This window comes from Penicillium soppii (genome assembly GCF_028829465.1).
Source record: "Penicillium soppii strain IBT 18220 chromosome Unknown utg000003l, whole genome shotgun sequence".
NCBI lineage: Eukaryota > Fungi > Ascomycota > Eurotiomycetes > Eurotiales > Aspergillaceae > Penicillium > Penicillium soppii.
This window is the reverse complement of record NW_026643233.1, coordinates 361,725-385,052: the sequence shown is the minus strand read 5'-3', so window position 1 is coordinate 385,052 and position 23,328 is coordinate 361,725. Positions and strand designations below refer to the sequence as shown.

The 23,328-nt window shown below is 49.0% G+C and overlaps 11 protein-coding genes across 11 annotated transcripts; 6 read left to right on the top strand and 5 right to left on the bottom strand.

Moving 5' to 3' along the window:
* Positions 1–179: 179 nt before the first annotated feature.
* Positions 180–1,052, bottom strand: N7529_002266 (fungal specific transcription factor domain-containing protein; the record flags this gene model as incomplete). The annotated part of the gene is made up of 1 exon (XM_057237794.1): positions 180–1,052. The coding sequence occupies one exon, from the start codon at positions 1,050–1,052 to the stop codon at positions 180–182; it is 873 nt and encodes a 290-aa protein (XP_057100405.1).
* A 1,324-nt stretch (positions 1,053–2,376) lies between these two features.
* On the top strand, positions 2,377–4,677 carry N7529_002265 (alpha-galactosidase; the record flags this gene model as incomplete). Its single annotated transcript, XM_057237793.1, has 2 exons — positions 2,377–2,464; positions 2,525–4,677. The coding sequence occupies 2 exons, from the start codon at positions 2,377–2,379 to the stop codon at positions 4,675–4,677; spliced, it is 2,241 nt and encodes a 746-aa protein (XP_057100404.1).
* Positions 4,678–5,687: 1,010 nt separating this feature from the next.
* N7529_002264 (tRNA-splicing endonuclease subunit SEN54 family protein) lies at positions 5,688–7,188 on the top strand (the record flags this gene model as incomplete). Its single annotated transcript, XM_057237792.1, has 3 exons — positions 5,688–5,797; positions 5,881–6,668; positions 6,734–7,188. 3 exons carry the CDS (start codon positions 5,688–5,690, stop codon positions 7,186–7,188), a joined length of 1,353 nt encoding a protein of 450 aa, XP_057100403.1.
* Positions 7,189–7,544: 356 nt separating this feature from the next.
* Positions 7,545–9,280, bottom strand: N7529_002263 (NEDD8-activating enzyme E1 regulatory subunit; the record flags this gene model as incomplete). Its single annotated transcript, XM_057237791.1, has 2 exons — positions 7,545–8,852; positions 8,906–9,280. 2 exons carry the CDS (start codon positions 9,278–9,280, stop codon positions 7,545–7,547), a joined length of 1,683 nt encoding a protein of 560 aa, XP_057100402.1.
* A 987-nt stretch (positions 9,281–10,267) lies between these two features.
* On the top strand, positions 10,268–10,528 carry N7529_002262 (uncharacterized protein; the record flags this gene model as incomplete). The annotated part of the gene is made up of 1 exon (XM_057237790.1): positions 10,268–10,528. One exon carries the CDS (start codon positions 10,268–10,270, stop codon positions 10,526–10,528), a length of 261 nt encoding a protein of 86 aa, XP_057100401.1.
* A 576-nt stretch (positions 10,529–11,104) lies between these two features.
* On the top strand, positions 11,105–12,966 carry N7529_002261 (cytochrome P450; the record flags this gene model as incomplete). The annotated part of the gene is made up of 6 exons (XM_057237789.1): positions 11,105–11,116; positions 11,394–11,431; positions 11,481–12,099; positions 12,162–12,341; positions 12,401–12,694; positions 12,748–12,966. 6 exons carry the CDS (start codon positions 11,105–11,107, stop codon positions 12,964–12,966), a joined length of 1,362 nt encoding a protein of 453 aa, XP_057100400.1.
* A 2,332-nt stretch (positions 12,967–15,298) lies between these two features.
* N7529_002260 (ribose-5-phosphate isomerase RKI1) lies at positions 15,299–16,242 on the top strand (the record flags this gene model as incomplete). The annotated part of the gene is made up of 2 exons (XM_057237788.1): positions 15,299–15,677; positions 15,803–16,242. The coding sequence occupies 2 exons, from the start codon at positions 15,299–15,301 to the stop codon at positions 16,240–16,242; spliced, it is 819 nt and encodes a 272-aa protein (XP_057100399.1).
* Positions 16,243–16,470: 228 nt separating this feature from the next.
* N7529_002259 (WD40 repeat domain-containing protein) lies at positions 16,471–17,681 on the bottom strand (the record flags this gene model as incomplete). The annotated part of the gene is made up of 3 exons (XM_057237787.1): positions 16,471–17,278; positions 17,354–17,609; positions 17,672–17,681. 3 exons carry the CDS (start codon positions 17,679–17,681, stop codon positions 16,471–16,473), a joined length of 1,074 nt encoding a protein of 357 aa, XP_057100398.1.
* Positions 17,682–17,862: 181 nt separating this feature from the next.
* N7529_002258 (GTPase GPN2) lies at positions 17,863–19,066 on the top strand (the record flags this gene model as incomplete). Its single annotated transcript, XM_057237786.1, has 2 exons — positions 17,863–18,151; positions 18,207–19,066. The coding sequence occupies 2 exons, from the start codon at positions 17,863–17,865 to the stop codon at positions 19,064–19,066; spliced, it is 1,149 nt and encodes a 382-aa protein (XP_057100397.1).
* A 100-nt stretch (positions 19,067–19,166) lies between these two features.
* N7529_002257 (Rpp14/Pop5 family protein) lies at positions 19,167–19,836 on the bottom strand (the record flags this gene model as incomplete). The annotated part of the gene is made up of 2 exons (XM_057237785.1): positions 19,167–19,546; positions 19,602–19,836. 2 exons carry the CDS (start codon positions 19,834–19,836, stop codon positions 19,167–19,169), a joined length of 615 nt encoding a protein of 204 aa, XP_057100396.1.
* Positions 19,837–20,483: 647 nt separating this feature from the next.
* Positions 20,484–22,503, bottom strand: N7529_002256 (uncharacterized protein; the record flags this gene model as incomplete). The annotated part of the gene is made up of 2 exons (XM_057237784.1): positions 20,484–22,314; positions 22,370–22,503. 2 exons carry the CDS (start codon positions 22,501–22,503, stop codon positions 20,484–20,486), a joined length of 1,965 nt encoding a protein of 654 aa, XP_057100395.1.
* Between the last annotated feature and the right edge of the window lie 825 nt (positions 22,504–23,328).

Here is a 23,328-nt window from a genome sequence, read left to right as displayed (position 1 = left end):
GACGCACCTTGCGTAAGCTTTCGTTGTAGTCCACGATTTTCTGAGTGCTAGGATCCATTGAGGATACGTTGATCTCGATAACAATGGCTTGGTGGAATAGGAGGGGCTTTGACAATATATATCAGTGTGACCGCCCTCGTCACCGCCTCTATTATGAACTATACACCGTCCATACTGATCTACCTTTCTGATATATCTCCCAACAATGCCTCTGAGTTACCAATCTCCCCTAATTCCCACGTCCTCTCGATTTCACCAGAATCCTTATCACTTACTGGATTAGCAAACTCAATCAAAAATCTCACCATCCACCTATCCATACAAAAGCTAGTATCAACAGAGCGCCTACAAGCTCGATGGAATGCCTGCAAACGCTCCATACAAACATCAAGCGTAGGCCACAGCCTGCGAAGCCTCGTAAGAATACAGAAATTCCTCTCCAGCCTGCCCCTCGCCCGCGCAACACTCTCACCATCAACCCCGAACAGCAAAATATGGATCTGAACAGTCGATGCAATGACGAGAACATGCCCCACCATATTGTACAGCACGTCGCAGCCGGGCACCTCGTCGGATCTGTAGATAATCTCGCACAGCAGCACGGCGTGCTCTTTGCATTTATTTGCATAGAAGTGTGTGCGTGGCACGTAGCCACGGAGGTCTTCGTGCAGGAATCTGTAGAATAGCATCTGGCCGTAGTGGTAGTAGCCCAGGTAAAGGGTCACGAAGAGCTGGCCTAGGCCTTGGGAAGCGAATGATAGTAGGTTTTCGCGGGTGTCGTGCATGTGTGTTGGGAGGTGGGCGAGCCAGTTATCGAGTTTGGCGGAGAGTGCGGAGATGCTTGTCGCTATGTAGGCTGTTTCCAGGGTTGTTTCTGCGGCTTTGATGTTGAAGTCGTTAATTTCGCAGAGAATTCGGTTTAGGAGGACCATTTGGGCTAGGAGAGATGAAGCCCGATCTGTTTCCACTTCTATGGTGAAGCCTTGGGTGCGGCTCATGCTGAGGAATGTTGCTTCGTTCATTGGGAGGGGAATGTCGGGTTGGGGGATCATTAGGCGTGGGAGGCGGACACCTGTTGAAGACCACACATCTATCATGCAGAGAGTCCACCATACTTTGAGATATAAGCCTTTTGAGTTCCAATGGTTGGGTTGAGGATATCAACACGAACCTCTTGTATGTACTTCTTGTTCCACCCGATTTGCAGCATAGCAATTTGGGAGATTAAGAAGCTGGGCGATACGGCATGCAATTGAGTAGTAAATTGCTTCCGAAGCAGGCTTTCCATCTACCACACCAATAGCACCAAGAATCACACAGACCTGAATTGTTGTCAGAGAGACATCGTTCAGGTCTAGTAATCTTTCACATCTTATGGCATAGCCCTTTCCTCGTTCTCGAGGATCTATGTCGGCAAAAGAAGGGTGGTTTGAAAAGCTATCAAAGTCAGTCTGAAACTCCTTGGGTCTGATATGAGGGATCATACCGGGCCGATAATGCTAAGATCCCATATATTAAATGATCAGGTACTTGGCCTCGGCGCAAATCTTCCATCAGACTGGGCCGATGGAAAAGCGAATGAAATTTATCATGCACATATTCGAAATAGAGCCGTACTAGCTCTGTGCAAAGAGATTGATCTGGCAAAGTGGATTTCTCAGACTCCAACAGATGATCACTCCTGGAGACGAGAGTTGATTCTTCTGATATATATGACCTGGTTTTTGCTAGGGATGGATCTGTTCTAGAACATGACAAATCTCGAGCAGAGCAATATGTACAAGCGAGACCGGGTGCCGGAATGTTGCATTTTCGCCGACGTTCACTAGCATCGTATGAGCAAGGGCCACGGAGGTTGGGGATAAATCGCTTTACCGGCACACGGAGCACGCCTTTGCCAGTCTCATTCGGTCTTTGGTTTGCGGCAATTGAGCTATGATACGTCATTCGTCAAGGGTGTAGGAGGAGAAATCAAAGAATTAGCGGATAAAAGCAGTTTTAGAGGCGGAATTGAAAGGTACAAGCCAATAGGGAGCGTTCAAAGCCGCCCCGCGACACGGACATTTCCCGGTGTTTTCTCCGCAATTTGACTCCCCGCAATACTCCACGAAACACTTATATATGTAAATATCGCTCAATATGCCCTGCGATCGGCATCTTTGGAAGTTACTATCGTCAGGTATCCTTGGCATTTCCACTTTTTTTTGTTGGGTCGAGCTCAATTGATGCCGAATGCTGAAATCCTGAGTTCTTGTCCGATATCCACTCCCTGGATGTAACCTCTCCACACTTGGGGTGCAAGTATAAAGGTATGGTTTCCGATCCCGCACAGAATTTTTGGAATGTATTCTCTCGGAGCAAGAACGCACAGCTAAAATGGTTCGTTTCTCAAGGAACGCTGCGGTGGCTACCGGCCTCGTAGCTATACTTCCGGCTGTCATGGCGCAGAACTCAAACACAAAGCGTTAGTGCTTAACAAATATCAACAGATTCTCCTTCATGAATCTAACAATTCGTTTTATAGCAATCGTGGCAGATGGGACTTCGTTTGCCCTGAATGGCGAAAATGTATCATACCGCTTCCACGTGGACAACAGCACTGGTGATCTTCTGGGCGATCACTTTGGTGGCTCTGTCACAGGCGATATTCCTTTAGAGTCTGTGGGAGACGTCAATGGCTGGGTTGGTACTTCGGGCCGTGTGCGCCGTGAATTCCCAGACCAGGGACGCGGTGATTTCCGGATCCCTGCGATTCGTATTCGCCAGTCTGCAGGGTATACCGTGTCTGATCTGCAATACAAATCGCACAAGATAATTGCTGGAAAGCCTGCCGTTGCTGGTCTCCCCGCTACCACTGGCACGGAAGAAGATGTCAGCACCTTGGTCGTCAGTCTATACGACAAGTATAGCGATGTCGCAGCGGATCTTTCTTACTCGATCTTCCCCAAATACGATGCCATCGTGCGAAGCGTCAATGTCACAAACAATGGCAACGCAAATATCACCATCGATTCTCTGGCCAGTCTGAGCGTGGACTTGCCATATGAAGATCTGGAGATGATCAGCCTTCGTGGAGATTGGGCGAGAGAAGCCCATCGCGAGCGAAGAAAGGTCGAGTATGGAATCCAAAGCTTTGGCAGTTCGACCGGCTACTCGTCTCACCTTCACAACCCGTTCCTGGCATTAGTGGAGCCTTCGGCTACTGAGTCTCGAGGAGAGGCATGGGGATTTTCGCTTGTGTACACGGGATCTTTCTCGATAGATGTTGAGAAGGGCTCTCAGGGGTTCACTCGTGCTCTTCTAGGCTTTAATTCCGGTCAGCTTTCATGGAACTTAGCCCCTGGAGAGACTCTTGCGTCCCCGGAATGCGTTTCTGTCTATTCTAAGGATGGTATTGGTGGCATGTCGCGCTCATTACATCGTTTGTATCGCAAGCATCTTATCAGGAGCAAGTTTGCCACTAGTGATCGCCCTGCCCTGCTCAACAGCTGGGAGGGACTTGGCTCTACCTTCAACGAAAGCAGTATCTACAATCTCGCAAAGGAATCTGCCGAGGTAGGCGTCAAGCTCTTCGTTTTGGACGACGGTTGGTTCGGTGATGAGTACCCTCGCATTAATGACGAGGAGGGTCTGGGCGACTGGGTACCAAACCCAGATCGCTTCCCAAACGGCCTGGAGCCAATCGTGAAAAAGATCACAGATCTGAAAGCCGCAAACTCCTCGACAAATTTGCGCTTCGGTATCTGGGTGGAGCCAGAGATGGTCAACCCAAACTCGACCCTTTACCACGAGCACCCAGACTGGGCTTTGCACGCGGGACCGTACCCGCGAACCGAGAGACGCAACCAGCTCGTGCTGAACCTTGCCCTCACTGAGGTCCAAGATTTCATTATCAAGGCCGTCTCGGACATACTGAATAGCGCAGATATCAGCTACGTCAAGTGGGACAACAACAGAGGAATCCACGAAATGCCTTCCCCTTCCACGGCTCACGCTTACATGCTTGGCATGTACCGGGTTTTCGACGAGTTGACCACCAAGTTCCCCGATGTCCTGTGGGAAGGATGTGCCTCGGGCGGAGGCCGCTTCGACCCCGGTGTTCTACAGTATTTCCCTCAGATCTGGACCTCAGATGACACGGATGCCGTTGAGCGTATTTCCATTCAGCTCGGCACCTCCCTAGCTTACCCACCCAGTGCAATGGGTGCTCACCTGTCTGCCGTACCAAACCAGCAGACTGGCCGGACTGTCCCAGTTGCTTTCCGCGGCCACGTCGCGATGATGGGCGGGTCATTTGGCTTGGAACTCGACCCAGCTGAGATGCCCGCTGAGGATAAAGCTGCTCTTCCTGGGCTGATTGCTCTCGCGGAGAAGGTCAACCCCATTGTGCTGGATGGAGATTTGTGGAGATTGAACTTGCCCGAGGACTCGAACTGGCCTGCTGCTTTGTTCATCGCTGAAGATGGAGAGAAGGCTGTCCTGTTTGTCTTCCAGCTCGCGCCTAACATTGATCACTCTTGGCCTCGTATTAGGTTACAGGGTCTGGATGCGCAGGCTTCGTACAAGATTGATGGAAATGCAGTTTACACTGGTGCGACGTTGATGAATCTCGGACTGCAGTTCCCCTTCAAATCCGATTACGGAAGCCAAGTTGTGATGTTGGAGAAGCAACAATGAGGATGTGGTAGAGGTAGAATAGTTTCATAGTCAGCCAATGCAGCCTCCAGGGCTCCCCAAATAACATTCAAGTGGCAATAGATAGATAAAAGACAGTTGTTTTGCTATCTTGGATTTCAAGTTTTTTTCTTCTTTTTGCCTAGGCCTCGTTCAGTCATTCACAAAAACCTTGTTTCCAAACCCATATATAAAAGGGGAGAACGTCTTTCCTGGACTCCTTCATGATATCTTTACATTTTTCACTAAAGATAACATCTTTCGGAGGGTCCGAAAAGCTCTATACGTAGTATAAAGTTATGAAGAGGATACTAAGAACCTCGTCTTTATAAGGCTAAAGATTATTAGATAGGTATTTTATAGGTACCTAGGAATAAATTCAACTTCTAAGAAAGGAGAAGATCGAGATATATGTATAGTGGGAATGGCTTTGAACCTTTGAAAAGGTATTGTTTCTATATAGAATGTATAAAAAAAGAGGTGTAAACAGAGATTGAACATCAACTATTATTTGGAGATAGGAATTACTACAATACATGGTATAGAGCGGTCTAAAAAGCGATCTAGAACAGTGTATATCTAGGCCTCAACTCGAAGAACAATTGTTTTTGACCCTAGGTCGCTATACACCTTCGCAATTGAAGGGACTTTTGTTGAGGTAGTCAGAGGATGCGACTTATAGTTAAAGCGCAGTATATCTTTGGATGATGCCCGTCCAGCTCGCTCTACTTGAAAAAGTCATTGGTCAAATATTGCCCAACAAATTGTTTGAGATGTGAGTGAGCAATTTTCATTCGTAATAAGTCGGGTAGTAACAAAGTTCACCGTCCGAGAATATTGTTGATCTTATACAGAAGACAACATACGTCGCGGTCGGGAATGTGTCGTTGTTTCTGCCAAGGCGGTATCTTCCTGCCGGACATTTGGCTTATCGATAAGATCTTTTCTGACTCCGAGATAATCCCCTCGGAGAATCAGCCTTTTAATTTTGAATTGTCATTTGTATTTTCAGTATGGCAGACGCAGATGAGGAGGTTTTTAAAGCCCCCGGTGCCTCTACGCAGGCCGAGGTAGACCTGTCTGATGAGACCCAGGACTTTCGCTTCCTCAATAACTCGAATATGTACGTGGACTGATACGCCTCAGAAGCTTGGGCGGCTTTAAAAATGGATTGAGAACCTTTACTTACCATCACAATTTCCACAGCTATGCCGATGGAGCTAGCATTCCGCGTCGCGGAGAGAAAGACTTCGAACCCAACCCAACTCAGCACCAAACTGGCGTCCTCTCTGAATCGCGAAGAGCCATGCACAATGCGCTCTCATTCCCTCGCCTCCATGGCGGAAAGACCCATGTGATAGCTTTCTATGCTCCCGAGGGATACTCTCCCCTAGCCGATACTGCTGCACCAAAAACTGGAGAAGACAGCGAGAAGAGTCCCGATTTCACTGAAAAGCCTGCGAGGCCCACGCCGAAGTCTGCCAACATATCCCCCGATGCATGTGTCTGCGTACCTAACCCGAAAGGCCAACTTTTTAAATCGCTAGGCCAAGCTGATCGATGGAATCGTCTATGGCTGCTGCCGGAGGAAGCCCTCTATCTTATGGAGAGAGGTAGTCTGGATATTAGATGGCCTAGCTCATCCGGCTCCTCTGGAGTTTCAGGAGGGAAGGAAGATCTCTCCATACCCATGAGCTTGCAGGCCGCATATGCATCTTTCGTGGGGCATGGCGGTTTGACGCTTGAAAGGTACTCTGTTTACACCGGTCTCAAGCGATTGGGGTATTCGCTCGCCCGAGCTCCTGGGTGGAGCGATGAATTTGAACAGCAAGACTCAGACACTTCAAACCCCAGTAAACCCGCTGCGCCAGAGCTCCGTGGAGCCGGTTTGGCGGGTATTTTTGCGTCCCTCTTCAATTGGATCCATGATCCTCATGCAACTGCTTCCACGGCTACTGGACCCATCATTGGCACGGGAATTCGTCGTCACTACAGCGAGTCTACCAAACCCTTTTTAGTGCCGCGATATCTTTTCTTTTCTTCTAACCTTTCTTTCTAGTGGATGTATACAGCAAGCTCGCCATCATTCCCTGGTACGACCCAGTCACCGCGCCTGAATCACATACCTCCGACACAACACTACCATTCCGCGTCGTGCTCCATGTTTGGAAACCGTCGGTCAACTACAAAAAATCGTCACCCCCACCCCCAGATTTCCGCGTCGCGGTCCTCAGCACCCGCGATCAAACCACCATGCCGACTATGACGCAACTAGGTGCACTGCTTGAAAGTACACCACTTGACCCTCCTCGCGGAGAAAAGATGGAGCGCATGATGTACATGCGGTTGCGGCATGGATACCGCAACGTCGTCATGGCTGTCGTTGACCAGGGTGTTGTCAGCTACCTGCGGGTCGCTGATTCGGCATTCGGGAAGGAAAAGCTTTATAAGAATCAGGGCGGGCCGAGGGGACCCAAAACCAATCGTGGAAATCAGAAGTCAAGGAAACGTTGAACTAAAGTACAATAGTTATTAGCTACAATACCCAAAACACACGTGATATTAGCCATCGCCAATCGCTACTGCTCCAATATTCCCACTCGCATTATCAAAACCCTATAGAGCGTGAAAGAGAAAAAGACAGGGATCAATATTTTACGAATTCGCCTCCCATCTGACATATGATATATAAGATACCAAGTTTTATTGAATAAGTGTAGCCGCCGAATTTTCTTTCATATCTTTGCGAATAACATTCATTCAACCATGAAGCATAAAATGTCATGATATTCCTGAACGTCGATAAGTAGTACTCACTCCAAGTCGTGTGGAACGTAAAGCATGATCCATCCATGAAAGGGTCCATCCGTTCACAGCCTGTACATCTCACTCTTACTCCGGGCTCCATCAAAGACGCAAGTATTGTCAAGCGGACCATACTGCCGCGTAAGCACTTTCAGCGCTTCCTGCGCAACAAGCCCACCAGTCAACGAAGAGATATTATGCAACTCGCCACCCTCCGCACGACACAATTCCTTGACCGCACGCGCGACTTGCTCCCGCGCCGCCGGTTCAACAGCCGCCCCGTCAGCTCCAGTGAGGAGAGCGAGAATTCGTTCCGTGTGGCTGTGCCACAGTCCGGTGTCATTGACAGATCGTTGCTCCTCCATATCATTGGATTGGATTTCGTCCACAACCGAGTCAAGGATCTGGGTGGCGATGAAGATGGGAATCAGGGAGTCCTCTGTGTTGAGCTCGCTTCGGATCTTCTTCAGCGTGGAGGCGTCGCTGTCGATACTAATTTGGGGGATGTCGCGGCCTCGCACTACCTTGATGTGGGCAGCATTTTTGCAGAAGACTTCAATTTCCCGGTCCGGGATTGCTGGCGCTTGGCGTCCGATTTGGGACTCGAGTTTGCGTACTGTTGCTGTCACTTCTTCGATGTCCTGTCGTGCCTTGGCCTTGTAGATGTTCTGTAGTGCGACGTAGTCTGCTGACTGGGCTTTCATATCTGGTAGGGAACCCGGAAGAGGCAGAACCCCGTGGGATGCATGGAAAGTCTTGATGGCTGATGCAATTACCCAGAAATCTTGGGAGGTAGGCGTCAGCTGCTGGCATTCGTTCATGTTGAAAATTTCCCTGATGGGGCTGCGGAGTTCGAATGGCAAGATGGTCTTCACCACAGCAGCGACAGCTTCGTCGAAGTTCTCTTCGCCACCTTCGGGGTTGGAAGTCCGTGCCTTGGACCGCACGAACTCTCTAAACTCGGTCTTTTCTTTGTAATTCTTTGGAGTGTTTCCGTCATGAGACTGTTTCCACTGCTCTAGGAATTGGAGCAACAGAAGAATATAGGGGACATGACCATGTTCATGATCATTAAGAGTGTCTAAGTTATTCAATTTGGTGCTGGCAGCGACGAGCTCAGGCCAGGGATTCAAGAGACGCAGGTCTTGAGTTGATTCTGGATCTGGATGCGTCTCAACAATAGGAAATTCCGCGGGAAGCTGAACTGAAAATGTGGAGAAAAATCCCACTGAATGAAGGTACAGCACGGGGATACCCAGCTGCTTTGCTTGCCAGCACAGAGGCACTAGTGTTGATCGTCTGATTGGACCGGAGATGATGATAAGCTTATGCCGAGGCAAGAAGTCAGGATCAACAGTGAGATCTTCAATGCGCTGTTCCAGGTGTCAGTCAATTGTAGCTCACTTTGAGAGTCGGACAATCATACCTTTGAGTAATGATACCCCTGCACATCAGGATTTAATTCTTTCAGCAATCGGCAGGTTTCCTCGGCACGGGACTTGCCCAGAGATTCTTCTTCCAAGAAGAAGTTCACGCCTAGATCAGATTCAGTGACTGTTGCGGGATCAACGATAGTGAAACCGCCGATTCCAGGCAAGACAAGATTCTTGAGCGTTTCGACACCTGCAACGCCGGAGACACCGGTGTTGTATTGGCCAAGTGGGCCATCAGAGTTCACAAGTAAAACACGTGACTCCTCAAGTGCTTGTTGACCCGTTGCAGCCCAAAGACGGAGCTGACGATCATATTTGCGCTCCTTGGAGGTTGGCCCTGTGAGAACGGCGGGGAAAGCATCCGTCATGGTGGATATCAAGATAGTGCGGGAAGATGTTGAGCTTTTGGGTTAGAGCACACTCAAACTATTACAGTGTTGAGTTTATTTCGGGGATCTTTTGTTCTGTTTACTAATTGCTCATCATGTAAGTTCTCAAATGTTGGAGTAAAGTAACTGGTGAAAGTTGATCTGTTCAGGTGTTGATGCCTGCGTTAGTAAGCAATTTAGCCGCCAGACAACCATGGTTTGATGCCTCAACATCAAGGCAAATAACCCACCCTAGCCTGTTGATTGGTCAACGGTACGTAGGTACACTTCCCTCGATGTTGTAGTTTGGTTTGCCCTTGACCTTCACATCATGTATTTTTTGCTTAACGAAGATCATTCTTCTCAGGTAAGATTATTTCCAAGCATCCTTGCAAGGAGCAATGGGCTAGGCAAGCTCACAAGCATAGGAGCTCTTTCTAGGAGACACGCGCCTCAATGTAAAAAGTGTGAAGACATTGAATGCAATTCGTCCAACAGTACGGAGTATGCTGCCTTAAGCTCGACCAGCCTCCGCTCAGCTTTCCAAAAAAATATGTTAAGCAACAGAAATAGGATCGCTAAGACGAGTTTTTGAATGAGATATTTATAGGTCCAGGGAACCATCATTCCCCATTTTCTAGGTCAAGGATCTTTTAACGGGGTCCCAGATCTTATCCTTTCAGAGGTTGACGGGATTGACCGCCGCAAATTTGCTCAACTTCCCGGCTCTGATTCCAAGATGAAACTTTGCAAACTCAGATTGAGAAGGCTTTGAAGACTATACATGAGAACGGACACATGGCCGGTGACCTAAATTTGGGAAACCTATTGTTCTGTGAAAATGGAAAAATTACTATTATTGACTTGGGGTAACTCGAGCCTTCCGAAACAAATCAGCCTTGGGAACAGACCTTCAATCATACCGACGTGAAATCTGTGATGAGCAGAGTCAGAGATGTCCGAAATCCGAATCGTCCAAGGTCCCTTATGAAGAACTGGAGCCATGAACGGAGTGCCTGGGATTGGGTCGGCTCAGATTATCGTGTCGAAACGCCGAGTGGGCAGGAGACTGGAGATCGAGACGTCAAGAGTGACTTCGAGCTTGCCAAGGAGAATTCCCAGGATTTCTTCATATGCAGTTGCAAAATCGCGGCGAAGCCAAGAAACCGACCACTTTTGCGATTTGAATGGGATTCGTGCTTGCTTCGCTTCTCGTTTGCCTTCTTTAAGCGCGACAAGGGACCATAGTTTCAACCCTTTTTGGTCGAGGCTCTTTCAATGGGCTTCCGGCTGTTATCATCTCAACAAATTAACGGAATCACGCTACGGAGTCTTGTTACACCCTTTTGCTACATTCGCAGAGCCCACTTTGCAAGATCTAACATCGGAGATACAACTTGAAAAAGCTTTGAAGGCTGTCCTTGAATTCAAATTCGACTTTTGCAACTCATCTCTAAAAAAAGGTTTTGATCTGCAAAAAGAACCCTAATCCGGTATCTTGCACGACTCCTCATCTGTTCGGAGAAGTGTTTTTGCGTTATCCTCAGCTTCTCATTTGACGTTGGTTTGGGATTAGCGACTTGCGTGCATATTAGCGGACGAATGCTCGTCTGATGTCTATATCATCGTTCTCAGGCCTCTTTCCCCGCACCGAGGAGAGATTTAGAAATCCATGATTGAGAATTTTGGAACCAAGTACACTTAAACACGTTTTGGTGACAACGCAAAGTTAAAAGCACGCATTTGAATCCACTCTACATCAATCTCTCGTTGATTCAATATCACTCTAGAGCGTTATCTCACCCTTTCACTTCAAGTTCAGTCATGTTCGCGCCAGTGAGTTTGCAATTGATTCTTGGCCTAGGGGGATGTGTGGTTGCTGCGTTTTTTTGGAGATACTTTTGGGCAAGCAGACGGCCTATGAACTTTCCGCCTGGCCCAGCTGGTTTGCCGTTTATTGGAAACCTTCATCAACTACCACGGACTAAAGCGTTTCTCAAGTACCACAGCCTTGCAGCACCTAATTGGCAATTTTTCCATCTAACATTTGTCTAGATTCCATGAGTGGTCCCAAACATATGGTTCAATTGTTGGACTCAAACTGGGCCCCCAGAATGTCGTTGTTCTCAACAGCTGGAAGCATGTCAGGGAGTAAGTGATTCTCGACACGGAGAAAAGCCCTGTGACTGATAATCAAAAGGCTTTTTGATAAACGCGGAGCGATCTACGCGGGCCGTCCCGAAAACTATATCGCAAATGACTTGATTTGCCCAAATCAAACGCATATTCTTTTTGTCCAATACGGTCCAGGGTGGCGAATGCTTCGCAAAGCCGTGCAAGCTCTTTTGAACGTGAAATCCGTTGATGATATATGTCCAATCCAGAACGCAGAAGCGACACAAACAATGTGCCAACTTATCCAAGACCCTGAGGGATATTATGAGCATATCAGACGGTTTTCCACAGCTGTGATCCTGTCCTCTGTATTCGGACAGCGTGGAGCCGAATTCAACTCGCCCAATGTTCGTGCTCTTTACCATGTGCAGGACAAGTTCACTTCCATTCTCGCACCAGGAGCCACACCTCCTGTTGACGCATTCCCTTTTCTGCGATATATACCACAGTGCTTTGCGAGCTGGAAATTGAGAGCTAAGACCATTCGGGCTGAGCAGCGCTCTCTGTACTTTGCTCTTATGGAAGAAACTAGATCTAAAATTGCCAAGGGAACTGCGAACGGCTGCTTTATGGAGCGACTCTTTCAGGAACAGTCAAAAAGTGGATTGGATGATGAGCATATTGCTTATCTCGGTGGAAGCCTGGTGAGTATTGATATGAACATGCTTCACCCTATTTGGCTCTTTCAAATACTCATTTACAATAGATGGAAGCGGGATCTGATACAACCTCCTCGATTTTACTGTCATATTTGTATGGTATGATCAGCAATCCTGCGGCATTTGAAAAGGCCCAGAGAGAACTAGACATTGTTTGCGGCACTGCGCGCTCGCCGGTATTCAAGGATCTGGAAAATCTGCCATATTTGAGAGCCTGCATGACTGAGGTAAGCCAACACCACATACAATCCCCGATCAGGATTTTCCAATTAATCGTCTGCCGCAGACGTTGAGGTGGCGGCCTGTTGTACCTGAAGGCATACCCCATCTGCTCAGTCAGGATGATATTTATGAGGGCTACCAATTCCCGAAAGGAACGATTTTTTTTGCAAACACATGGTCCATCCACCGGGAGGAGAAAGAGTACAGTGCAGGGGATGAGTTTTCCCCGGAGCGCTTTTTAGAGAATAAGTTTGGCTCACAGGGAAAGGAAGAGGAAAACAATAACCGTAGAGACACGTATGCCTTTGGTGCTGGTCGTCGGATGTGTGCCGGTCAGCGGATGGCAGAGAACTCTTTGGTATGCTTGAAACCCTAGCATGACTACATAAACTTGACTAATTTTGGCATTAGATGCTCAATATGGCAAAACTTACTTGGGGCTTTGACATATCTGCGAAAGGCCGTGAGATTGATTTTGATTGGAATGTAGAAACGGCATACACCGACGGTCTCGCCTTTTCTCCCAAAAGGTATCCGGTCAATATTACTCCACGAAGCGAAAAGCACAGAGAGATCTTTGAGGCTGATTTCGAATCCGAACGGGACGTTTTTGCGAGATTCGAAAATTGACAACAGGAAATGAATGTAACCTCTACTGGTATGAGTAAAAGAGACTTTTCAATGGCTGGGAAGAGACGCCAAAAATGCGAGAAAAAATAAGATTGGAATATGGACCCTAAAAATACGTGTTGAATTTCATCGTCTATGTATTGGCTTGGTTGGTTGTGGGATTATTTTCACAGTATGACAATATTATCGGTCTCCCTGAGGGGGCCGGATTTCTTTTCTCAAGAGATAAATATGTCTATATTACCACTCATTGTCAGTACCAGACTTAATATACTCCGGCGATATATTACAGAAGCAAGCCGCTTATCTGAAACAAGAAGAAGATGGCTTTGAAGAGTGATGACGAAACATGACAGTGTTGGGTCTATGTTGTACACTTCAGATTGGCATGGTCTGAACAAATCTACCCATTATGTGGCATCATTCTAATTTCTAGGGCGCGAACAACTGTGGAAAACAAAAACTCCTCCTTCGTCACCAAATTTCTTCATCGCCAAGCCAAAAATGTGTTTTATGAGTTGTGCTTCTTAAGGATACTAATCGAATATTGACGCCGAAGCTGACGCGACTCACACTTGAGCCCGCACAAACTAATTGATCTTTCTCTGTGCTTTTCGTAGGGCTAGTACGGAGTACAATGGATAGGAACTGGAATCAATTCACCCTGTCCAGTTCATATGGGGATTTATAATGGTGTAACTAGTAGATCTGCCGCAAAAACAAAACATGCCAAAACGTGCGATACATCCTCAATATATGGTCGAAACGGGATCGACAGGGATATCGACACATCGTTGCAATCTTTGGCGACAAATAATGAGGCACTCTGCATCTCAAAATCAAAGCTAAAACGGGTATCATAGCCTCGGTCCGTCATCAAAAGTTATTTATGTCCTTCATTTCCCCAGTTCTTTCGCATTGTATCAAATTCTCCCTATCATTCAAACAGATTCTTCCTTTTGTCAAAATCTAAACTCGGTCACTTTAAATCCCAACCGCGTTGACGCTCTCGCCCTTGCCGCCCTCGCACATTCCCAAACTCGGGCTGACGTTCCCTCCTGCGCACTTCCCTGTCTAGACGATGCGGTTAAGCAGAGGACCAGCTGTGCTACTGATGACTACGCCTTTATTTGCAAGGATCAGAGCGCGGTCAAATCAGCTGCCACTAGCTGTGTCTTGTCTAAGTGTGGTGCTAGCACCGCCCTGAGTATGATTGCATCGATAAACACATAATAATATTGCACAGGCTGATCATCGATATAGACGAAGTTTTGCCCGCCGTCAAGAAGATCTGTAACGCCCAATAGAAAGATTGAATTGGTCTTCCTGCAGCAATTCTGGGAAGAAATATGGATTTCTGACCGCTGTGCCAGCCCAAGGGGGCCCAGAAGATCTGAGTGGCTGACCTTTGCCCTACGAAGAATCTTGCGGAGAATTGCACCATTGATTTCAGTAAATCGAGGATTGATGAACGAGTCAAGGATCTGACTGGCCTTCTTGCATTCGCCTATGAGGTTGTCAACATTACTCTTGGCGTTGAATGAAGCATAGTGGAGAAACACTTACTAGCCAGTGAGGCTAGGAATGGGTTGTATATCGACTTTCCACGACCGATCTTTTCTTTCAACCTAATACGATGGATGCTCCAGCTCAGATGCAATTGAAGAAAGAATCTCTTTTGTGTTCAGTCAATAGATTTGATATTCGCTAACACATTGAGCGGTTTATGGCCCCCATTGCACCGCCGCTTTGCCGCAGCAAGGCTACCTATGGCTACAAAAAATGATTGACATAAAATTATGCTGCTGCTGCTGCTACTACTACGACATCTACGGAGTACAGAATAGAATCTAGGTATTCAAAAATCTAATATGGCTGATTACCAAGGGTATGATAGTAGGAAATTACTTATATAGTCAGTATTAAAATAAGGGCTTAGAGAGATTGGAAGGGTGATATTCGACAGTCTAGAGTTTCCATGGGAAATTGTCACAATAAACTTGTCAAACTGAACTTATCTACTCCATAGTTGTGAATATAATGCGCTTATTATTGCTATAGTGGGATGATATACTTAAGTAGAGACAATTGCCGCTCGGCCCAAGGGGCAAACCCCACTAGTGACGTTAGTGAAGAATGTTGGAGATTCTGTTTTTGATTCCAATCATTACAATATTATACCAATGTTTTAATATCAACTCCAATCGCTTAGAAACATCCAAAGTACAAGTATAAGAACGGGGATGGTCCAACCCGCCCGCCTCCCCCTCTTTTCTTCCGTAGAATCCCCACACTTTTTCACACCCTCCGTCCCCAAAGACTCCATTCCACCATGGCCGACCTCATTGAAGAAGCCAAGCGCGCTGCCGCAAAGGTAGCTGTTGAGACGCACTACCCCAAGGATGCCCGCTGGGTCGGTATCGGCAGTGGCACGACAGTCGTCTACGTCGTTGAGGCCATCAACGCCCTCGGGGTGGACACCTCCGCCACGAAATACGTTCCCACCGGTTACCAGTCCAAGCAGTTGATTGTCAATGCTGGATTGACTGCTGTTGAGTTCGACGGTGTTCCCCCGGGCACTGTCCTGGACGTTGCGTTCGACGGTGCGGATGAGGTCGACGAGGATCTGAACTGCATCAAGGGCGGCGGTGCCTGTTTGTTCCAGGAGAAGATCGTCGCTATGCAGGCCAAGCAGTTCATCTGCGTTGCCGGTGAGTTTATCGCGTTGTATGCTGGATTTTTATTTCGCAGAATTATCATCACAAAGCTGGCCATTCGGAATAAATTTAAGACGTCTTTCTCTTGCACACTAGAAACTGACTCATACAACAATTAGACCACCGCAAACTCCAACCGCGCCTCCTCTCAAACTGGAAGACTATCCCTATTGAAGTCGCACCCATCGCCGCCCACCGTGTCATCCTCAAGCTGAAGGAACTCGGTAGCGAAAACCCCACAATCCGAGCCTCTGGAAGTGCAAAGGAAGGTCCCCTCAAGACCGATCAGGGTTTCTTCATTATCGACGCTCCTTTCCCTCCTTTGCTGATCAAATCCGATATCGCGGCTGGCAAGGAGGGCAATGGCAAGGACAATGTGTGGGCGGTTGAGGTGCTGGCTCGCAAGATCAGGGATATCGCTGGTGTCCTTGAAGTCGGTATCTTCAGTGGACTGACCGGACCCCAGGCCACTGCTGCCGGCGGTATTGGTGGCGAGAGGCCTGTTGCGGCTTACTTCGGAATGGCTGATGGATCGGTCTCTGTTCGCAAGGCTGAGTAGATGTTGAACCAAAATATTGGAGACATAGGGGCGACACGAGACTACGTAAATAAACTAGATGATACCAAGATTTGTCTTTTGTCTAGCCTTGGCAGGGACGTCAAAATTGGAAATGAACTGGTGGGTGTTTGCGGTTACTATGGAATCGTTTTAGATTGAATTTGCTGTGGTATCAAGACGCTTCGTTCCGAGCAGAGAAAAGAGAAGAACATTTTTTTTGTTCCGGGCTTATTTGGCACCCTTGCCCTTGGCCTCTGTCTCGCCCAATTCCCGCACATAAATCTTCACCGAGCCCTCAGGCACGTCGTCGTGCCCATCTTCGAATCCGGGGCTGACTGCAATGGCCAGGTACTGGCCGCTACCGCTGAACGCAACAGCTGACACGCTGGTCTGATATCTCTGGTATTGGCGGATACGGCGCTTTGAGATTCCATCCCAGAGAGCAACAACGCCGTCACCACCACCGGAAGCAAATGTACCGAACACAGGGTGGAAGGCCAACGCATTGACTGGGTAGACTACATCGACGCCATCTTCGCCAGTCTGGCGATGGCACTTGAAAGCGTACTTGCGGGCCTGCGATTCGGGCGACGGATCGAACCATTCAACCGCGACTCTGCCTTCGATACTGGATGAGGCGTACCCATTGTCGTCTGGCATACATGCAACGGCCCGGGTCATAAACTTCAAACTGCTTTCACGACGCTGCCAAGGCTCAACTTCCACACGATTGCCACCGGGGTCGGTGCTGTCTGATTGTGCGGTTAGTAGAGCCAGTGCCTTGAGGTCGTAGATGTGCAGTGAGCGCGACGCCATGGCGACGACTAGCTTGGTGGCGGTAGCTGAGATCGAGAATGGCTTCGACGGGAGGGGAACGACAATTGGCAAGGAATCCACGTCTCCGCCGAGGTGGACGTGGAGTGTCGAGTCCCATGAAGCGGAGATGATGAGGTTGTGCTCGCGGCTGTAGATGACATTGCACGCGGCTTGTTCGTGGCTGCTGAGCACGGTTTGCACAGTGGTATTGAGGTCAATCCTTATAAAGTCAATTTCATATACAAATTGCGAGCGTAGTGCAACTACTGATCACGCTCAATGGAAAGCGACTCACTTCCTCACGTCCCAGTCCAACCCAACTGTGTAGATCTCGTTTTCGTTCTCCCCGAAGCAGACATCCAAGACGGGTGCCCGATGCTCGAACTTCTGTAGTAGTTTTCCTTCTCCAACAGCACCATTCTCGTCGCGCAGGTCGTACAAGTAGACGCTTTTGTCCCATGACGAAACGACGATTCGGGTAGAGTTGGGGTCTGGGGAGAACTTCAGGGCGGAGATAGCATCTGTAGGCGGCGAGGCCACTGTAAATTGGTCTGCATTATAAGGTAAGTGATCACTCAAATCAAGTGGAAAGTAAGAGGAAGGTATAACTTACGGGAAGCCATGTTGAGAGAGCTGCGGAATTGAAGAAGATCAACGCGGAGGCTCCTTCGATATCGTCCTTTTCTGCCGCGGCACACCGTCATTTTAATTCCCCGCGCATCGATAAGAAAAAAAGACCAAAAGCCTGACATCACATCACTTTTCAGCACAAACAAAAATCGTGCCTTTTACGACTTAGCTGACATGCCTTTCGCCCAGCTGGTCATCGGCCCCCCGGGTGCTGGAAAATCAACATATTGCAATGGCATGCACCAGTTCCTTGGTGCAATTGGCAGACAATGCTCTATCGTCAATCTGGACCCCGCCAATGACAACATGTCATATCCATGTGCGCTGGACGTGCGTGATCTGGTGAAATTGGAGGAAATCATGGAAGAGGATAAACTGGGCCCGAATGGAGGTGTTTTGTATGCTCTCGAGGAGCTAGAGCATAACTTCGACTGGCTGGAAAATGGACTAAAAGAGCTTGGGGGTATGTCTATTTCATCCTAACATAAGATGCTATGACTGACTCTGTGTGCTTTTAGAGAATTATATTCTATTTGACTGCCCTGGTCAAGTGGAGCTCTTCACACATCATTCATCATTACGGAACATCTTCTTTAAGATCCAGAAAATGGGTATACGGGTTAGTAACATGGCCGGAAAAGATAAAACACCAGAACAAGAGCTAACCACCTTTATTGTGCAACAGTTGGTTGTCGTTCACCTTGTTGACTCATATACCCTTACCCTCCCATCAATGTACATATCCGCCCTCCTCCTCTCTCTCCGCGCAATGCTCCAACTCGACCTCCCACACCTGAACGTCCTAACGAAAATTGACAATCTGGCCAACTATGCCCCACTCCCTTTCAACCTAGACTACTACACAGAAGTACAAGATCTGTCATATCTGCTACCGGAGCTGGAAAATGAGTCATCGCGCCTATCACACGAGAAGTTTGGTCCCCTCAATAAAACCATCATTGATCTGGTCGAGGAGTTTGGACTGGTTGGGTTCGAGACGCTGGCCGTCGAGGACAAGAAAAGCATGATGAGTCTCCTGCGCGCGATTGACCGCGCATCCGGGTATGCCTTTGGTCCCGCCGAGGGCGCCAATGATACTGTCTGGCAGGTGGCTGTCCGGGAGGGCATGGGCACGACTGATGTTCGGGATGTACAGGAGCGCTGGTTGGATGCCAAGGATGAGTACGACAGGCAGGAGGAGAAAGATCTCGAAGAGGAGGTCCGCATAAGAAATGCGGCAAGCCAAGTCGAGACGACGGGTGCAGCTGGCAGTGATGATGACATGGAAGATGACGATGGACACGCCTACGACGAGGAACTAGAAAATTGGAAGCAAAACATGCCCGACAGCGGCGTGCGAGTCCAACGCAAGGCATAATTAATTGAAACGTCCTGTCCCACATACAAATACTGTACGATAGCATAAAACCAGCACCGAAAATGGGGTATCTCATAAAAATACAAACAGTCGCATCTAATCAATAATCCAATCTACTCATCCATATTCTCATCCTCACTTTCATCCATAACAGACTCAACAACAGCAGGCCCCTTCCCTCCGCAATCCCCCCAACCAAATCCCCAAGAACGCCCCTCTCCTCCGCATCCTTAACACGAACAATCTCCCTCTTCGCCCGCCGGATCGCCTCCTCCTCCGCCTTACGCATCGTCCCCGACACGCGAATCACGCGGAACACGCACCCACGCTCGCGGCCCGTTCCTGTGCCCGTGCGCTTCTGTGGGTTGGCAGATGGCTCCGGCACGCCGGACATATATGTAAGGGCCGACCAGACGAGGCGGAAAGCGGCGCGCGGACACCGCACTATCGCTGTTGATGTTGCCGGGGAGAGGTATTTTACTAGTGCGTTGTTAGAGATGGGGTTTTTGGAAAGGGATGTTTCGCCTTTACATACTTTGGATACCGCCTGCTGAGGCGCCGCCTAGTTTGCCGATTCCCCAATCGCCGTATAGCTCACTTACTGACTCGCGGATCATTTTCGCGAGGAAGCCGGCTGTGAGGGTGTCGGAGGTTGGAGAGTGGATTGCTAGTGAGGGGTTGTGCTGTGCAGACTTTGAGATTGCAGGCCAGGTTGAGGGGTCCGGGTATAGGATGTCCATGAGGAGGTAGCGGTTCTTCAGGCGGACCATGGTGAGGGTGGGTTGAGTTTAGGTGATGGTGATGTGTGGTTGCAGCTCGGGGAGAAATGATCTTGGTGTGTGAAGTTTGTTTGCAGGTGGCAACGAAGATATAGGTCCAGCCTTGCTTGGTTTGTGTAAGTATCCGAAGTCTAGAAGTATGGAAGGCGCAAGTTGTGCGCTCCGCGGCCAAGGTTGGCGGAAAAGATTGCGACTGATAAGCGATAAGGATATTTCCTAATCAGTCCCACCAGGAAAGATCTTGAAACACTTATACATAGTTGTACCTACATGTTCTAGTAATTATTAACTATCAGACAACAGCCATTAGTGACTGAGAGCAACGCTCAGGTATACAGTATAATTTAATGTACTCTTGAAAAGCATGTATCATGCGGTAATGGCACGTTCATTATTCCCCAAAGAGGTCTAGTCATCTACTGTAAAACGAATTAAATCAGATCCGTAGCCGGGTTGCACTCTTTTTGCGTGTCAACCCGTCAACTTGGTCATGCCACATGGACGCAGTACATCGATACACATAACTGCTCAGAAAACATAAGAAAAGAAAAACCAAGGGATGAACCATCCGAACTCCACCGCCCTGAACGGACGGACTATATGCCAGCGGACGGCGCTGCAAAACTTCACAAACAAAATCACAGGTTGACCTCGACACGGCCCTCGGCACCGCCCTTCTGCAGGGTGGGGAGGAGGTAGGTGATGTCGTCCCAGGGGTGGCGGTAGAGACCGGTGCGCAGGCGCTTCTGGTCGAGGTAGTGGGCAATGAGACCGATGGAGCGACCCAGGACGAAGAGACCGTTGAGCACACCCATGCGCATGTAATCTTCAGTCTCCTCGGGAGTGAAGGCACCGCAGTTGCGGAGGAGATCAACGAAGCAGACGGCGACACAGCCGTCGACGTTGAGAATCAGGTTGTCCTTCTTGGAGGTGGTGACGGTCTCAACGGCAATGGCGTAGTCGAGCAGCTTGGTGCTGGGGAAGTGCTTCTTGACGAACTCCTTGACAAGCTCGACACGGAGATCGGGGTTCTGGCGGGACTTGACCTTGTGTCCGATACCGGGGATGAGCTTGTTCTCCTTGCGCATGATGTCCACGAAGTCACGGGGGCTCAAGCCCTTGTCGAAGGCCTTGGTGAACTCCTCAGCAGCACCATCCAGGGCACCACCGAAGCGGGAACCGATGGTAAGGAGACCGGAAACGAGGGCACTGATAAGGTCCTTGCCGGCACGGGTAGTGATGATAGTGTTCATGGCACCGGACACGGCAGGACCGTGATCGGCAGTCAGCATGAGAACCATCTCGAGGAACTTGCTGGCGTATGTAGGGAGGCGGCGGCGGAACCACAGGAGAGACATGACACCACCAATGCCGATATCCTCACGGAAGACATCGGAGATGGGCATACCGGCGTAGAGCAGCTCCTGGCCACGGTCGTCGGAGATGGTGGAGATGAAGGCAGCGGGCTTACGGACGAGACCGAGCTCCTGGGCCCAGGAGTAGTCAATAGGGATCTTGGGCACAACGGGTTCGGGGGCGGGGACGATGGTGCCCTTCTTGAGCTCGGCGTCGTAGACAGCCTTGAGGGTCTGGGGAAGGTCCTCGAAAGTCTCGGGGACGTAGATGCCAGCCTCACGCATGGCCTTGTTCTTGGCGACGGCAGTCTCGAGCTCAGAGTTGGCGGAGGCACCGGCGTGACCGAACTGAACCTCGGTCTGGAACATGCTGGCGCAGGTTCCGATAGCCCAGGCAACAATGGGCTTGGTGATGGTGCCATTCTTGATGGCCTCAATTACACGGTACTCCTCAACACCACCGACCTCACCGAGCAGGACGAGGATCTTGCACTCGGGCTCAGCCTGGTAACGGAGCAAGTGGTCGATGAAGGTGGTACCGGGGTAACGGTCACCACCGATGGCAACACCCTCGTAGACACCGTCGGTGTTCTGGGAGATAATGTTGTTCAATTCGTTGGACATACCACCGGACTTGGAGACGTAACCGACGGAACCTTTGCGGTAAAGCTTGGAGGCGACGATGTTATCCATCATACCACCGGTGTTACCAATCTTGTAGGAACCGGGCTTAATACCACCAACGGTGGCGGGGCCAATAATGGTGATACCCTTCTCCTTGGCGGTGACCATGATCTCACGGGCACGACGCTCAGGCACACCCTCGGCAATGATGGCAATGGAGCGGATCTGGGGGTTCTCCATCAGCTCCATGGTGGAGGAGTAGACGGAACGGGAAGAGGCAAAGTTGACAACGGTGTCAACGTCGGGGTGCTTGGCCATGGCCTTCGCAACGTCCTGGTAGACGGGGAGCAAAGTCTCGCTGGTACCCCAGTACATCTTGCTGACGAACTGGCCACCGAAGGTGTAAATGATACCTGCAACGGAGGGAGTTGTGCGTTTGCAGATGAAGTCAAAGTCGAGCATGCCCTGCACGGCTCGGGGTTGCATGCCGCTGTTTCTCGTTAGTTCAATTGTTCCAGGCTAAGAGATTCGAGGCCAAGACTTACTATACGAAGCATCGTGTCTTGTTGTGGAAGAGGCTGTGTTGGGAGGGAGAGAGGGCACGGCTAGGAGGAGCAAAACGGGTGATGTTGTCGTTGGCAGACTGCTGGCCGTTGCCGGCGGGAATAGTAGAGGGCATGATGAATCTAGATGGCAATTAGTATATATGGTTTTCGAGGTGATAATGATTGTAAAGTAAGCCACTGGAATGTGGCGGGAACAATGAAGAAGAGGATATAGTATACGAGAGTAAAGAAAGACTTACTTTTATGCGTTAAACAAGCCGCTCAATGCGAAATAATTGAAGAGAAGAAAAGGAGAAAGGGGAGATGAGATAGAGAAGAAGCTGTTGAGAAAAATCCGCGGGGTGAGTATTTCGGAGTACTCGCAGATACACCGTACAGCTCCTACCAGACCGCTCTCCACTTTTTCAATACACAGCTCAACACTTGGCATTCCCCAAAGTACCGGGTACCGACGATACTGTGCGACCCACCGATCTTACAAAGTACTCGTACGGAGTACTTGGAGGGGTACAAATATTTTATGTTGTTTGCAATTGCCAATGAGTGTTATTGTTTTGATTATAGGTGTATCTATACATGTGAATATTCTTTTGATTATTTTTCTGATTATATTTCGAGTAAAAGATCTTCCTAAATGTAAGCAATACTGTGACTTACAGTGTAAACTGTATAACGGCGGTCTATCAGACCCAACAAAAATTGAACAAATATACTCCGTAGCGGTATCGGTAAGGCAAAGTACTTAATTTAGCTAGAGAACTAAGGCGCCACAGGAGTACCCGGAGTGGACTGACTCCGTTTCCCAACGAAGACCAAATAGAACCCCACCATCTTCTGTTCTGGTCTGTTCTCAACATAGTGGGACCTGCCGAGTTGTACGCTGTAATATCCAGCACAACTTTTTTTGGTATTGTACGCTGTACACTCCAGTATTCCCC